Here is a 17292-nt window from a genome sequence, read left to right as displayed (position 1 = left end):
CTCTTTTTTTTTCCTTATACAACATATTCATGGAACATTTATTTTGATCAGTTTACTTCCAGGCTATATACTTGGGGAGAAGAGATAGAGCTCAGTATAGCAACTAGAAAAACATCACTCCATAGAAACTGATAGTAATGAGACCTTCTATTTTGAAATTAATCTTTTTAAATGTTACTGGAAGGTCAGATCCACTGGGGATAATCAGCAGCAAAGTAATGAATACATGAAAGATCCAGTACAAATGGATTAATGAAAAAAATGGATACCAGCAACTTGAGTTTAATCAAGTTTTCTTTTTAACAAGAATTAAGAAATATTAAACTCATTGGGAATTCAGCAAGTGACTTATAGAAAATGCAGCTAAGAACCAGAAGATGTAAGCAAAAAGTCTGATGAGCCAATCACTAGGTAAAGTCACTAAGTAAAATAAAAAACAAAATACTGAAACCCCCAAGTCCTCTATTTACTTCCCTGATAGTCCACTGAGTGCAGTTTCTATTTTCTTTTACGGAAAGTGAAAATCCCAACTAGTTTGATGATTTATTTTCCAGTATAAAAGCAAACGAGAAGAAGTGTATTAGAAGATTCAAGTAGCCTGCACAGAGAAGGTGGTATTTGTGTAGAAAGAGTTAGAAAGTTGTTAGATATAAAACTAGGAGAGCACAGCAAAATGGGAGTCATTAATACAAGAAAAAATAAAAAAAACCTCTCCTGCATGCAAAAAGTACAATAACTAGTGTTTACAATGGTGAACCTGATTAAGAAAAGGATATTACAAAAGTAATATAATTGCTTTGAAATTTACAAAGCATTTGCAACTCTGTTAGACTGAATGAAAATCCATGCGGCATATTCTGCTTTTGAACGCACAGAGATGTGAACCAGATAATAGAGAGTTACAAGCAAAATTCTCAACAGGGAAATGCCTGGAACATGAAAGAGCATGTTCTCTGCTATCAGGAAGGGGTGACCCCCTCAGAATGACTCCTTTCCTGAGCCTCTTTGCCTGAGAAGTTTTGTCTGTACATTTTTACAATTGGAAAAATAGTGCAATCATTGTGCAAAGTCTTGGGAATGGCTGCAGAAGTGCGTGGCAACATGGGAGAGACTGGAAGACGAGCTCTTAGGAGGAGAAACGTTTAAGGACTTAAGAAGTCAGGACATTTGGAAGAGTCATCTGCAGTGTATGGAAACCATACAAGTGTTTGACAGAGGTAGGGTTGCCATGAGGGAGAGTGAGCCTGGAGCACGGAGAGATCTTCTCAGGTTGGTAGGTGACTGCTGATGTTAGCAGTGGGTAGAGGAGCCTAAGGGTGTGGATTTTAAAGCTACACATTTTAGAGAAGGAGAGACAAGATTCTGGAAGCCGTAGGGAGGTTGCCTCCCCAACTACCAAGCCTGATTGATGGAGAAAAGAGCCATAGTTTGAGAGGCTACAGGGGGAAGGACTGGGCATCAGAGCCAGAAGTGAAGGATACTTCATAGAAGCTGAGGAGAGGGCATTTGCTGAAGAGTCGATTCCAGGGGGGAGAGTAGAGGTACTGCCCGCTGAGGAGGGTGGCAGGCAGAGCTGATGATGTGCAGATCTGCATGGAGATTAAACTGTGAGAAAGGAAGGGGGCCCTGCCGCCCTGTGCTCTTCTGGTGATTGACGTCCCGGGGGAACGGGTATTATGGGAATCTTTTCCAAGGTCTCCAAGTGACCTGGTTCTGATAAAACTGAGAGTGTTGGAGATGAAGGGAGGGAATGTGAGGATCTTGCCAGGGCACATGGAACTCTGGGACCTCTTTTCACTGCTCTCTCTCACGTCAGTTCGGAGGGCAAGGGAATAGGAGCATTCTTGGGAGCCTGGCGTGTTCTAGATCCCTCCTCTTTATTCCTTCTCTGTGTCTGACCTCAGTCCATGCTGTGGTCACAACTGCTCTCAGATCTGAGGAACACACTGATTCACACTTCAGCTATGGCAGCCCTTAGGAATAGACATCAGGTCCAAGTTTCATTTTCAGATAAATGAAGCACCCTCTAGGGGTTGACGGACATCCTGTCTCCTGTCCACTTGCTTTCAAAAACCTCTCTACTCAGGTTCCCTGGGGGTCATCAAGGATGAGTTTTGGTTTCAACCTGGCTGACTCACTCCATGGATGATGCTCGTCTCTGGATGAGAACACAGGACGAACACACAAGAAGTGAGCTGGCATCTGAGCTGAGAATGAGTTTAGTTGAGATTATGCTGAATTTAAAATATATGGAGGAGATCAAGACAGGTTGTTGAAAAGGCAGTTGAATATGTTGGTCTGAAGCTCACAAGAGTGACTTCTGAAGTGTGGTGGGCTTCAGATTTGGGAGTTATTAGCTGCAAGATGAAATAGAAAGAATAGGTAAGACGTTCCGGAAAGACCCAGAGAGACTGTCAAGAGTGAGAAGGGCTGAGGGCAGAGAATAGAAGGCTGGGGAGGACCAACCCTTGAACGATGGGTGGAGGAGGATGTGAGAACCAGTAGGAATAGAGAGGAACTGTTATAGCAGTTGAAAGGGAATCAAAGGAGAGAGGGATACTTAGTGAAAAGTGAAGTTGCTCAGTCACGTCCGACTCTTTGCGACCCCATGGGCTGTAGCCTACCAGGCTCCTCTGTCCATGGGATTTTCCAGGCAAGAGTACTGGAGTGGGTTGCCATTTCCTTCTCCAGGAAGGAGCAAAGATGAAACACCTTTTCTCTAGATAAGGAGGAAATGTGAGTACTGGTATTTAACTTTCCTGATTCCAGATCCAGACCTAAGGGATCACTGTTATATAAACACAGAGGACCACCATAAGAGGGTTTTCAGGAGATAGGAACACATAGGAAGCCTGCTAGAAACTGAGCGAGAATGAGAGGAAACCGAAGGAAGGTGCCAGGGTGGTCCTATAATAATTAATCCAGAGATATTCTGACGATTTGAATGAAATAATTTGCTGGCAAAATACAAATGAACACCATTGATTCACATTAATTTAGAAAAAAAGACAACAGAATAAAAAAGACAAAAATGTATTCAAAATTTATCTTAAAATAGGTGCTAGGTTTAGACTGGCTTCCCATGTAGCTCAGTCGGTAAAGCATCTGCCTGCAATGCAGGAGGTCTGGGTTCAATTCCTAGGTTGGAAGTTTCCCTGGAGAAGGAAATGGCAACCCACTCCAGTATCCTTGACTGGAGAATCTCATGGACAAAGGAGCCTGGCAGGCTACAGTTCATGGGATCACAAGAGCTGGACATGACTTAGCGCTATCTTTCTTTCTTTCTTTCTTAGGTTTAGATATGCTTCATTTTTCTTTTTTCAAACATTCAAATTGGAGATCTAGGCTCTACAAATTGTTTCACAGGGGGAAAAGACAAAAAGAACAAAACATGTATATCTTCCCAATAAAATTTTAAAACTTGGCATATCCTTAAAAATAAAAATCTGACCAGAGGACACAAAATGTCAGTTAAAGAACAATCTTTCTTATGTATATAGATATAAAAATAATAAAGTATTGGCAATCAAAACTTAGCAGTTTATTAAAAGAAAATCCCCATGGTCAAGTGGGACCATTTCCAGGAATGTAAGAAGAGTTTAATTTAGTCTATCTATTAATATAATCCATCACATAAAGAGGCCAAAGGAGAAAAAAAAATCACATGATTACCTTGATTCTTGCCAAAAAGTCATTTGAAACAATTCCACATCCATTCCTAGTGGAAATTCTTAGTAAGCTAAGAAGATTACCCAAATTTAACATAAGAAACACTGACTCAGTTTAATAGCAAATATAGTGGGAAGTCTGGAATTCATGTAGAAGAAAGACTTAAAGAATGATTTAGTTGGAAATGGATTTGTCTTTTTAAAGTTGCAAATTACCACCTAATGTTTCTCAGGCTGAATGTGTAAATTTGCAGTAGCTTGCAGAGTAACTTGAGATCCAACCCAACTAAGAGCACCCCTTAGCACCAACACTGTACAATATACACCTATACACAATGGATACTCACAGCACAACTTTGGCAGCTCAGCCAGTCCATCCTAAAGGAGACCAGTCCTGGGTGTTCACTGGCAGGACTGATGCTGAAGCTGAAATTCCAATACTTTGGCCACCTCATGCGAAGAGTTGACTCATTGGAAAAGACTCTGATGCTGGGAGGAATTGGGGGCAGGAGGAGAAGGGGATGACAGAGGATGAGATGGCTGGATGGCATCACCGACTTGATGGACATGAGTGAACTCTGGGAGTTGGTAATGGACAGGGAGGCCTGGCGTGCTGCTATTCATGGGGTTGCAAAGAGTTAGACACGACTGAGTGACTGAACTGAACTGAACTGAACTGAACTGAAAGTTAGTTAGGTACTCGCTCAATACCTCCACTAATATTTACCATATTTTGGGATATCTAATGAAATAATATCATGTCCCTACCTAGCCTACTCCTCCACCTCCCAAAAGAGAGAATTATAGTTAGAGAGGCAAAATTATTATAGATTTTATGAGAATCTAATAATAACAGTAACATTGCCTTACTATGCGCCACACACTGTGTTAGGCATTTAGGATACACCATTAACCTAACCCTAAGGACAGTGCAACAGAAGGACATTATTATGCTAATCGTACGGAAAGACTAGAGAGGCTCAGGGAAGTGAAGGTCAGGGAAGCTTGTTAGAACTCACAGTGAGAGCTGAACAAAGTCTCACAGTGAAGAGCTAAACACAGCTGCTTCTGACTCCAGAGAACACTCTCTGAATCAGTAAGCACACTCTACCTCCTTGTTAATGAATAAGAAATGGAATCTAAAAGATATTAGATGACAATATTAATATAAAACTAGTATAAAATACCTAGGAAATAGCTACCAGAGGATCAGGCAAAAAGTACTTGAGGAAAATTTCTAAGCATTTATGAGTGACGTAAAAGACATTTCAATAACTATATATATTATGTTCCTGGGTGATAAATCTTCATCATATGTAAAGATTTCACTGAAATGATCTTAAAAGTTTCATGCAATTACTCTCAAAATATTATATTTATAACTGCATGGAAAATCAAAAAGGTGAGTAGACAGCCATTAAAAAGAATACATTTGAATCAGTTCTAAAGAGGTGGATGAAACTGGAGCCGATTATACAGAGTGAAGTAAGCCAGAAAGAAAAACACCAATATAGTATACTAACACGTATATACGGAATTTAGAAAGATGGTAATGATAACCCTGTATGCAAGACAGCAAAAGAGACACAGATGTATAGAACAGACTTTTGGACTCTGTGGGAGAGGGAGAGGGTGCGATGATTTGGGAGAATGGCATTGAAACATGTGTAATATCATGTAAGAAATGAATCGCCGGTCTAGGTTCGATGCAGGATACAGGATGCTTGGGGCTGGTGCACTGGGATGACCCAGTGAGATGGTATGGGGAGGGAGGTGGGAGGGGGGTTCAGGATTGGGAACTCATGTATACTCGTAGCGGATTCATGTTGATATATGGCAAAACCAATACAGTATTGTAAAGTAAAATAAAGTAAAAAAAAAAAGGTGAGTAGAGCTAAATAAATAAATAAAATTGATAAAATTGTATTATCAATTATTAGTATTATATAAAACTATAATAATTAAAACATTATAACTGTAATGTCAAATATGGCATAGTAATAAATGCACAATCATTAAAATATAACAGATGATTATAAAAGAGAACCTAGTACATACTACCATTTATTACATAATAGATGTAACACTTCAAATCAGTGAAAAAATGAATTGTTCAACAAATAGTTTTAGAAATAATCATTCAGGAAAAAATTAAAAGTTCTTCCTTACCACATAGCAACAAATTCCAGATGGATTAAGGTGATGAAAGTAAAAAGTATGTAATAAGGAGCTAGAGAAGCATATAGCTTAATATTTATTTATTGCCAGGAGCAGAAGACCTTTCTAAATATAGATGGAGGAAAGAAGCCATAGGTAAATAAATTTGAGACATTTAACAACATAAAAAAATAATCTGCTATGTTGAAAATGTAATAAAATTGAAAACCAAATTTCAATCTGGGAAAATGTTAACATATATGAAAGATCATGATTTCAGTATTTATAAATTTTTTTGAAAATTAATAGGAATTAATTGCTCTATTAAAACAGACAAGGACATGAATATATAATTTGTAAAAGAAAAAATATAAACATAAATATTCTAGTGAATAACTTTAATAAAATAATTAAAAATTTCAGTATATCACCGCCCTTCAAATTTACTAATAAAAGGCTATGAATAACAAAAATTACTAGCAAAAAAAGAACAACTCAACTAAAAATGGGCAAAGGCCTTGAATGGACATTTCTCCAAAGAAGATACACAGATGACCAACAGTACACAGATCACCAACATGAAATGAAGTTTAGCAACACTAATCATTAGGGAAATGCAAATGAAACCACAATGAGATAGCATCTCATACCTATTTAGGGTAAAAAATAAAACAGAAAATAACTAGTGTTGGTGAGATGTAGAGAAACTGGAATCCTGTTCATTCCAGGTGGAAATCTAAAATGGCATAGCCATTTTTGAAAACAGAATGGTGATTCCTCAAAATATTAAAGAGAGAATTACCATGTTATCCAGCAGTCTCACTTCTGGCTATACACCTAAAAGAAATGAAAGCAGGGACTTGAACAGATAATTGTACACCCAAGTTCATAGCAGCATTATGCACAATAGTTCATTGATGGATGAGCAGATAAAGAAAATGTGGTATATATACACAACAGAGTATTACTCAGTCTTAAAAAAGGACATTCTGACTTATACCGCAATACAGATGGACCTAGAAGATTTATGTAAAGTGAGATAAGCCAATTACAAAAGGACAAATATTATATGATTCATCATAGATGAGGTACCTAGAATAGTCACATTCATAGAATATTAGAATGCAGAATAGTAGTTGCCAGAAATAAAGGGAGGAGGAGATAGGGAATAACTGTTTAATGGGTACAGAGTGTCAGTTTGGGAAGGTAACAAGTTCTAAAGATGGTGATGGTTACACAACATATGAATGTATTTAATGTCACATAAAATTACATTTCAAATGTAACCATTTAAAAATTGTTACGAAGGCAATTTTTATGTTATGCATATTTTAACTCAAATAAAAAAATATCTTTGGAAGATTGAATTTTACTGCCTACATAGAGAGGAGATTTGAAAAGAAAGAATGAAAAATGAATTTCTCATCAAATCAGGTCAAGTCAATGAGAAAGAAACCTTAGTAAAAACATAAGGTGGACAACAAACAAACAATTATTCCCTGGGAGTCATATCACGGATCTGCCTTCACACAGACTTGAAGTTTAAATTTATACAACACAACTTGGTTTGAGAATCCCTCAAATGAGAAAGAGTAGCATAGAATTAGGTTCTCAGGTAATGATGCCCTGGGGCACTTGGTGGAAGCAAAGCTCTGTGCAGTGGGTGCTATTATTGGAAGAACCAACAGTAGGAGGCTGTCCATTCTCTCCAAATGGGTGTAGATTTAAGGCAACCCCAACCAATATCCTAGCAGGTGTTTTGGTGGAAACCGATTAGCTTAATATATGGAAATGTCAGGGCTCCCAAATAACCAAAACAGTTTTGAAAAAGCAGAGCAAAGCCAGAAGGCTTGTTCTGCCAGATACCAAGACTTTTGAATTAGGTCATTATATTTAAGTCAGTGCCGTACTTGTACAAGGACAGAACAGCCATCTCTACATAAATCAAAAACACAGCCATCTGATTTACCGCACAGGTGGCAGTGCAATGCCATAAAGTGTCTTGACCCCTACCTCACACCTTGGCAACTTCAAAAGGATTATAGACTTATGTGTGAAAGGCTAAGCAATAGCATTCCTAAGAAATTATATAAGAGAATACCCTCATGCCTTTGGGGCAGGCAAAGGTTCCAAGGGAAAGTGAAAGTAAAGTTGCTCAGTTGTGTCCCATTCTTTGCGACCCCATGGACTGTAGCCTACCAGGCTTCTCCATCCATGGGTTCCAAAGGGGAACACAAAAAGAAGGTAAGCAAGAAAATGAATGAATTGACCTCATTGAAGAAGAATTTTTGGGACTTTCCTGGTGGTCCAGTGGTTAAGAATCTACCTCACAATGCAGGGGATGCAAATTCAATCCCTGGTCGAAGAACTAAGGTCCCACATGCTGTGGAGCAACTAAGCCCAAGCACCACAAGTAGAGAGTCAGTGAGCTGCAACGATCCTGCACGGTGCAGCGAGCATCCCGAGTGTTGCCACTCACCAAGACCCGACACAGCCAAATAAATGAACAAACAAGTAAGATAGTGAAAAAAAAAAAAAGAATTTCTGTTAAGAAAAGAGATAAGCCACAGGATGGGAAAAGATACCTACAACATATTTATCTCTTAAAGTACTTGGCTCTAGAATATGTAAAGAATTCCTACCAATTAAAAAATGACATATAGCCTAATAGGAAAATAGACAAAAGATTTGAATAACTGCTTCACAAGAGGACATTCAAGTGCCTCAATGTATTAAAAATGCTTAACTCATTAGTCACTGGGGACATACAAGTTAAAACCACGGCACAACACCACTAATCACCTACGAGAATGGCTGAACTGAGAAATACAGACAATAGCAAATGTTGGTGGGATAAGGATCAGATGGAACTCCTCTTCATGGCTGCTGAGATTATGAATTGGCACAGATACTTTGGAAAGTTGATAGTACCACTACCAACTTAGGCATACCCCACAGCCCAAGCAATGTTGCCCCTGGATATACACTTAAAAATAAAAGTGCCCCAAGGAATATGTATAATAATGGTCAAAGCAGTGCACCTCTAGCAGACAAAACCAAGCAGCAATCCAAATTCCACCACCAACAGAACAGTTAAACAGTGGTCTGTTTATATAGCGGAACGCTATACAGCAATGAAAATGGAAAACTATTGCCACACGTGATAGCATGGATGAGTCTCACAACACAATGCTAGGTGAAAGAAACCAGACCTAAAAGAGTGTACTTTGTATGATTCCACTTATATTTATAAAGTTCAAAAATAAGGACGATTAAAATTTACCTTGTGAGAAATCAAAAATTTATTTACCTTTGGGGAGCTAGTGACAGAAAAGGGTTATGAGAGAGATTCTTGGGTACTGATAACATTCTATTTCTTGATTTTTGTCTTGGTTACATACAAATCAGTAATTTATTTTCTGAAAATTCATTAATGTGTAATCTTATTATGTGTACACCTTTTGGCATGATGTCATACTTCACTAAAAAGTTTACAAGAAAAAAAGGTATGATATATCTTTCTAGAGAGCACTGTGTCCGAGAGAATAAAAGATCTTTGAAGTGTTTATAACCAGACCTAGTAATGCTACTTCCCATGACACTAATCAGAAATGTATTCAAATGCTGAGGTATCAGGATGCCCATTTCAATATTTTTTAAAGCATGAAAGCTAAGAATCTAAACTATAATTAGAAGAGACTGATGAAACAGATATGGTACAGCAATGAAACATACCATCTTTAATATTTAATCACAGAGTACAAAAACTATGTACAACATTATGTATAAGAAAAAATATAACATGCATTTATGTATGTGTGCATGCATGCTAAGTCGCTTCAGTCATGTCAGACTCTTTGCGACCCCGTGGACTGTAGTCCACCAGGCTCCTCTGTCCATGGGATTCTCCAGGCAACAATACTGGAGTGGTTTGCCATGACCTCCTCCAGGAGATCTTCCTGACCCAGGAATCAAACCTGCATCTCCTACAACCCCTGCATTGCAGGTGGATTATTTACTGCTGAGCCACCAGGGAAGCCATCATTTCAATTTTGTTTCAAGAATGTGTGTGGGTGCATGTGTATAAAGAAATACAGCAAAAACTTCACAGTTCTTATGTCTAGGTCTGTGCTTACTTGCTCAGTCATGTCAGACTCTTAGTGACCCCATGGCCTGTAGTCTGCCAGGCTCCTCTGTCCATGGGATTCTCCAGGCAAGAATACTGGAGTGGGTTGCCATGCCCTCCTCCAGGGGATCTTCCCAACCCAGGTCTCCTGCATTGCAGGCAGATTCTTTACTGTCTGAGCCACCAGAGAAGCCTAAGAATACTGGAGTGGGTAGCCTATCCCTTCTCCTGGGGATCTTTCCACGAATTGAATCAAGTCTCCTGCATTGCAGGTGGATTCTTTACCAGGTGAGCTACCAGGGAAATCCATGTCTAGGTCATTATGTGATAAATTCATTTTTATATTTTCTCTGCTTTCCAGTTTTCTACATCTAGTACTTATTACTTTTACAATCATGAAAATATGGACATAGTCAGCCCCATAAATCTAGCTACATCTGAGCCACATGTGGATTCTTTGGCAGAAGGGAGGAAACAGTAGATCACCTTTCCTAGAGCCATCATTTGGATTAAAGTATAAGTGGGAAGTGAAGAAATAGAGATAGAAAATACAAATGGTTCCTTCAAGTATCTTGGTTGGAAGGGAAAAAATCCTGCTTTCTTTCACACTCTATAGTTTTTTTTAGTCTAGACAAGTGTTTCTTAAATTCAGCTGTACAAGGAAGCTTTACAAAAATACTGATTCCTGGGACCTTCACTCACAGATTTCCATTTAGCAGGTCTAGCCTATGTTCTGGACTCGCCAGGGGATTTGAATGCAAGGCCAGGGTTCCATTTGCTTTCATCTTCCCCGCTGAGTAGAAGTTAGAAGCTAAATTCCTATCAATAATAGCTTCATATGTATGTAATGGGTTAGCTGGCCACAAAGTAGGCAATCCACAGTTTCTGATTAATGGACACAGAAGCTTTTCTGGGAGATGCAGGGCACATCTTCATTGTTAGGGATTGCTTCTTGCTAGCTTAGAGGGTCATCCAGGTTCAGAGAGAACCATTCTGGAATGAGCGGACACTTTGGTCCATGGCTCCAGCGGGGCCCTAGGTGGCTTACATCAACCTTTCAAAATCAAAGTCACTCGCCAGGGAGTCTATGGCTTAGCTTCTTGGGGATGCAACACAGCTAAGATGAAATCTCACTGGAAACTGAAGTGCAAAGGGAGGAAAACTCAGTTATACTGTAAGAATGTCAGTTTTGATTACTGAAATTTTCCCAATGATGAAATTTGCTGTTGACCAGTGACAGAGTCATCTAATTTGAAGCGGGAAGAGAAAGTAAACAATGCTTTATGCTTACAAAGGCTTTCAACATATTGGGTGTTTTACATATTCTCAGACCTTACCAAAAAACCATGCCAATAGGGAATTAGCATCTTCATTCTAGATTTTAGGAAGCTGAGACTCAGAGAGGTTAGACAGCTTCCCTGTGGACACAAAGATGGCATGGATAAGAACAGATCTGAAAGCTTATTTGTCCTCAAAACCTATAATCCCTTCGCATCATCAAAATGTGAGTTTTTGTCATATAAGTGATAGCAAAGGGAATCCATACCAAACTCCATGTGACACTCCAGTAAGATTTCTACATTGTCAATAAGTCAGTATAAAAAGAGACATTCATTGCAATTAAGGATGCTGAAACATGAAATTTTTCTTAGTATTCAATGATCTCTGTCAAACGCTTAGACAATGAGTTAGATCGTGGTCTTTCTGAGATAGTTAGTAGAAAGATAGAAGGGTGAGGTTCATTAGTGGCTTTGAAACTCTTTCAACTCAACTAATTTTATGAAAAAACAAAACCACACAAACTACATTATAACTTGTGCTTACTGGAATTTACTCTGAGGAAACTGTCCTAGAGTATCTAAGGTCCTGTGCTTCCCTGGAAGCTTATATGGTAAAGAATCTGCCTGCAAGGCAGGAGACTCCAGTCCTATTCCTGGGTCAGGAAGATCCCCTTGAGAAGGGATAGGCTACCACTCCACTATTCCTGGGCTTCCCTGGTGGCTTAGATGGTAAGGAATCCGCCTGCAATGCAGGAGACCTGGGCTGGATCCCTAGGTTGGGAAGATTCCCTGGAGGAGGGCATGGCAACCCACTCCAGTATTCTTGCCTAGAGAATCCTCATGGACAGAGGAGCCTGGTGGGCTACAGTCCATGGGGTTGCAAAGAGTCTGACATGGCTGAGCGACTAAGCATAGCACAACATCCACGGTCCTAGCTGGGATTCTTAGGTGGGGGTATTGGCAGTAACTACCTTTGTGACCTTAGGCAAGTCACTGCCTCTCTCTGGGCCTCTATTTACTTGACAGAGGGAAAAAAGAGAGAGAAGATTTAAATAAACTGAGAAAGCTATGAGCACTTTATTGATTTGGTATAAGCTATGGATCCCTTCCCTAGATGATGCACATATATACGTACATGAGCAATTTTGAAAATTCTGGCTGTTCACAGGTATTCCAAAGACAATATGTAGACCTCCAAAGACTATACTGACCCATGATTTAAAACACCTCCAGTATGTGACAATGGATTGTAGTCATGTTTACGAAAAGAGCCCTTATTCTTTAGAGATACAACTGTGCTGCTGCTGCTGAGTCGCTTCAGGCGTGTCCGACTCTGTGCGACCCCATAGACGGCAGCCCACCAGGCTCCCCCGTCCCTGGGATTCTCCAGGCAAGAACACTAGAGTGGGTTGCCACTGCCTTCTCCAATGCATGAAAGTGAAGTTGCTCAGTCGTGTCCGACTCTTAGTGACCCCATGGACTGCAGCCCACCAGGCTCCCCCGTCCACGGGATATTCCAGAGTACTGGAGTGGGGGGCCATTGTATGTACAAACGAAATGCTTTGGTGTCTGGTGTGTGCACATATGCTCAGTCGCGTCCGACTCTGTGACCCCATGGACTGTAGCCTGCCAGGTTCCTCTGTCCACGGGATTTTTCAGGTAAGAATACTAGATGGGTTGCCATGCCCCCCTCCAGGGGATTTTCCCAACCCAGGGATCGAACCCATGTCTCTTGCATCTCCTGCACTTGCAGGTGGATTCTTTCACCACCTGGGAAGACCCTTGATGTCTGGAATTTGTTTTAAAATGAACCAGTGTGTGTGAGGAGGGGTGGAGGTACTGGTGGGGGTTACAGATGAAACAAGATTGTCCGTGAACTGATAACTGGTAGAACCAAGTGATTAGGTACATGATGGTTCTTCATAGTGTATTCTCTGCTTTTGTGTGAGTTGAAGTTTTCCATAATGAAATAAATGTACATGATAAAATTATCCATTATTTAAAAAATATCCAGAGTAGATCATCTCTGGAGTAGTTTCCAGTTCTTATATTTGATTTAGCATTCCAAGGAATCTGCAGAGGAAATGGCATTCCAGAAAGATTTTATGTGCTCAAGGCACTGAATCATTATCATTCTTCTCTAATGGCCCCTCTAGACTAAAGGGTTTGTCGTGGTCAAGTTTTCCAGATGGTTCTGTGAAGTTCCATTTAATCACTTCCATAAATATACTTTTGGGGAAAGAGTAGCAAAATCAAAGAAGTTGGATAAGAGCTGGTCTTTAATCATCATTTTACATGATAATGTGACTCAATTTATTTTCAAGGATTTCTTGAGAAGAACAAAACACAGTTAGTTGCAAATGGCTTTTAGGGGCATATGAAATACTTGGTTAGGATGTTAGGTGAAACGGTATCGAATGTAAGATGGACATGGGTGTAAAAGACAGCAGCATAGCGGTCGTAAACTTGTGCTCCAGAGTCATGAGGCCCAGGTTCCTGTCACTGCTGTGTCAGTCAACTCACTACACAACCATGGAGAAGTCACCCACCCTTTCTGAGCTTTCAGTGTCCTACCGATGAAACAGAAATAACGGCACAATGTCCCTCACAGGGCTATTATGAAGGGTCAAGTTGTGTCTGACACCCACCAAGCACTCAGTAAATGCCTACCATTGTTCTCTCAACTGGGTAAATGTAAAAAACAATGAAAAAAGGAAAATAAACAACCAAGGCATTATCAGTAATTGCCTCTGGATTGTGACCAATGTGTGATTTTTTTTCCTTCTCTTTATTTTTTTTTCAGGACTTTTCAAATTTCCACAAAGTAGTTGTTACTCTTATCAGGAGAGAAAAAAAGTTATTTTAAAAATGCATAGTGAAATCTAATAATCAAAACAAATGAGCAAATATAACCAAACAGAAACAGACTCATAGATACAGAGAACAAATCAGTAGTTGCCGGAGGGGAGGGAGGTGAGGTGAATGAGTGAGTGAGGCGAAGAGGATTAAGAGGTACAAGCTATTAGTTATAAAATAAGTAAGTCACAGGGTGCAATCGATAGCACAGGGAATACAGTCAATATCACTGAGTTAATTTTGTATGCTGATTAATCTAGAAAAACACTGAATCGCTATGTTGTATACTTGAAACTAATACAATACTGTAAGTCAATCAGACTTTAATAAAATAAAAGAAAAAATGAATTTCAAAAGGCCTTCTTGAGAAAGGTTACTGTCCAGGGGGCCTGAACCATGCCTGATCCACACGGTATTTTGACAAACAGATCACTTCAGAGGGGAGTAGTATGGGATGACGAGCTGTCCATGTTCTCCTACCAGACACTTGTCAGATGGAAGATCCTTGTAAACGCCAATAAACCTTCAAATGCGGTGCTCCTGGTGCAGAATGAATAGAGCCTGCCTCTGTTCCTGTTTCTTGCCATCCTGCTGATCCCTACCGCACAGCCTCCACATCAACAGTTTAGCCCTTTTGAGAAGCATGGGGCCCCTTGGAGAGTATCAAAAACACTATGCCAAAAAAATTTCACATTCAGGCACAGTACCTTACATTCAGTTTCTTGGGGTTCATGGACAACCCCCCATAGCCTGTCTCCACTGATCAAGAACACCTAAGCTATGACAGCACATTTAGGAATATATAAATACACATAGAGAAAAACTGACGTGCACAAGTCTGAAACCATAAGCCAGATAAATTGGTGGATAATGATGGGTATTACATATGTAGTCTTTGCTTTGCCAAAGAATTTACATTAGGGTATCTATAAATAGCAAGCCCATACAGTGTGTTTGAACCATGCTGCTATAAAATCAAATGCTAAGCCCCTTCCAGAACATACCTACTGCAGAGCAACAGGCCCAATTATAAAAGCTGATTATTAGTTTCAGTCTTGAGTTTAGTTACATTCATTTCCAGGATTCTAGATCACCTGTGCAGTGCCCACTACCCCGCATCACTTAGGTGAGGGACCGTCAATGGCACACAATGGTAGAGAGCCAGTCACGTCTGATTGCAGGGGCAGTGGTCCGTGTGTGGGGGTTGTGAGACCCATTTGGAGTGAATTGTCTGTGGTGAGATGGATCCCATTTCCTTATCTCAGGAAGGAAAACAGTGAACAAGACTGAATCCTTACTCTGTACTGGGTGGGTGTTAGGTCATCTCTCTCTGCCTCTCAATGATTCTGGAAGGTGGGGTTTTTGCCCCTGTTTACAATTAAGTTTTAGAAAAGTTGACACACATGTTCCAGGTCAGACATTTGCCCCCAAAATAAAGATAATGCCAAGCATTATCTAGGCATTGTCTTGGATTAGCATATCTGATGGTTAACCTTCAGAGGCTGGGATACTGTCCAGAGGGCAGGATCACTTAGGATGGGAGTCACTTAGCTATGCTTGTGATCCTGCTGATTTGCTGATGGCTTCCAGGGATGGGTGTGAAGGCAGAAAAGGACGAGACTCTTCTTGGCCCCATCTGACCTGCTCTCCACACTGGCATCCTCCTCTCCTTCATTCCTCCACAAGAACTGCCCCACATTCCAAAGACACCCAGGGAACCCACAAGGAGGTCTGGAAAAAGAGCCAGGAGCCCTGCGCTTAAGGAATCCATATAACTACAAACTCCATCTTATGGTTTTTACTCCCGACTGAGATGCCATTTGGCATCGCACAGCTAGCAGCCGCATTTCACTTGATCCTCTTCCAAGATTTCCAAACATGCGCCTGGCACCCGTGAACGTTTCAGAGTAAGTGTAACAGTGACGGAAGTGCCGCGGGGTTGATTTTGTGTATATCAGTGTAACTCTCACAAAAGCAAGTTTAAGTTCGAGGACTAACTTCCACGAGAGGATCATCAACTTTCCCGAGAAGGTAGCATTTACCTAATTTTTCTGAAATCAGCGGTATCCGAGGTTAGGGATGAGTCCGGTTAGCCTAAGGGTCTCAGGCCCTTGGGATACAGGCGAACCTTTGCTGGTTCGCAAATGCCCTGGCTTTTCTGGAGGAGTGTCCTGGGCTGTCTGTCCCTCAGCCTTCAGAAGCCGCCCAATACCCACACGCGCTTTAGGCACATGCAGGTTCAAAGCACAGAACAAGCACGCCACCACCACCCAGGAAAGCGATCCGAACCCGGAGCCACTGTGAACTGCGGGTGCTCGCAGGGCAGGAGCCCAGCGCAAAGCCCCGGGGCCGTGCGGACAAGAAGACGGGATCCCCAGCGACGTGGTCCAGCATCGCTAGCAGCGAGTCCTGCCGGGCATTCAAGTCTCAAGGGAGCACAGTCCTTGAGAAGAACTAGGGAGGCGTCTTAGCCTCCGGCGCCAGCGCCAGTAGGGAGGAAACAGAGGTGGACAAGAGAGGAAGAGGAGTGAGTTTGTGTCCTCTTGGGGCAAGCGTGCGCGGTACCTTGGATTCCTGACTGCCGGTGGATGCAGGAGAGGGCGGCTGCTCGGCGCTCGCCGTCTCCTTGGGCAGCCCGTCCACGCCGTCCTCGCGGGCGCCGCTCGGGGGGATCATCGTGGCGGCGCGGGAACGGTGTTGGGCTCCCGGAGGAACAGCGAGGCTCGCCTCCCTCCGGAGCGCCCTCCCCGCCGCGCGCAGGCTCGCTCAGCTTCTGAGGCCGGGGACTCCCATCCTCGCCGAGGCGCCGCCGCGCCCTCCTCCGGCCTCGCCCCCGCCCCGGCCCTGCCCACCTCCCGGCGCCCGCCCGGGCTGGGGGAGAGCGCGCCCGCGGCCACCTCGGCGACGACCGCACAGTCGTGACTGCCGCTCGGCCGCTTGCGAGTGGGCTCCGGCTGACCCGCTCTCCGGAGAAGGGTGGGTGGGGGTGGGTGGCTCCGGGGCGGGGCTGCGCGGGCCCTCGCGGGGAACAGCAGGGGGCCGCGCCCTAGGGAGGCCCTGCGACCAGGCTGGGCGAGCTCGGGTGCTCGGCACGGTCCCGGGATGCTTTAGGAGGTAGAAGGAAAATTCAGACCAAAGCCCGAATGATCCAGCGGGAGGGACCACCTGCAGCAACTCCCTGCTTCTGCACCCGGAGAAACTGCGA

The 17292-nt window shown here is 42.0% G+C and overlaps 1 protein-coding gene across 3 annotated transcripts in view; it reads right to left on the bottom strand.

The window, feature by feature from the left end:
* STAC (SH3 and cysteine rich domain) overlaps positions 1-16974 on the bottom strand; it is a 115856-nt gene extending 98882 nt beyond the window's left edge. For all 3 annotated transcript variants that reach the window (XM_013973462.2, XM_018038450.1, XM_018038451.1), the window contains exon 1: positions 16653-16974. In XM_013973462.2, the coding sequence (XP_013828916.1) occupies positions 16653-16763 (111 nt within the window). In that variant the 5' untranslated portion in view covers positions 16764-16974. The remainder of the gene's footprint in view (positions 1-16652) is intronic.

The sequence above is a fragment of the Capra hircus genome, chromosome 22, assembly GCF_001704415.2.
Source record: "Capra hircus breed San Clemente chromosome 22, ASM170441v1, whole genome shotgun sequence".
NCBI classification, from domain to species: Eukaryota; Metazoa; Chordata; class Mammalia; order Artiodactyla; family Bovidae; genus Capra; species Capra hircus.
The sequence above is the reverse complement of the archived record's forward strand: the minus strand, read 5'-3'. Positions and strand labels throughout refer to the sequence as shown.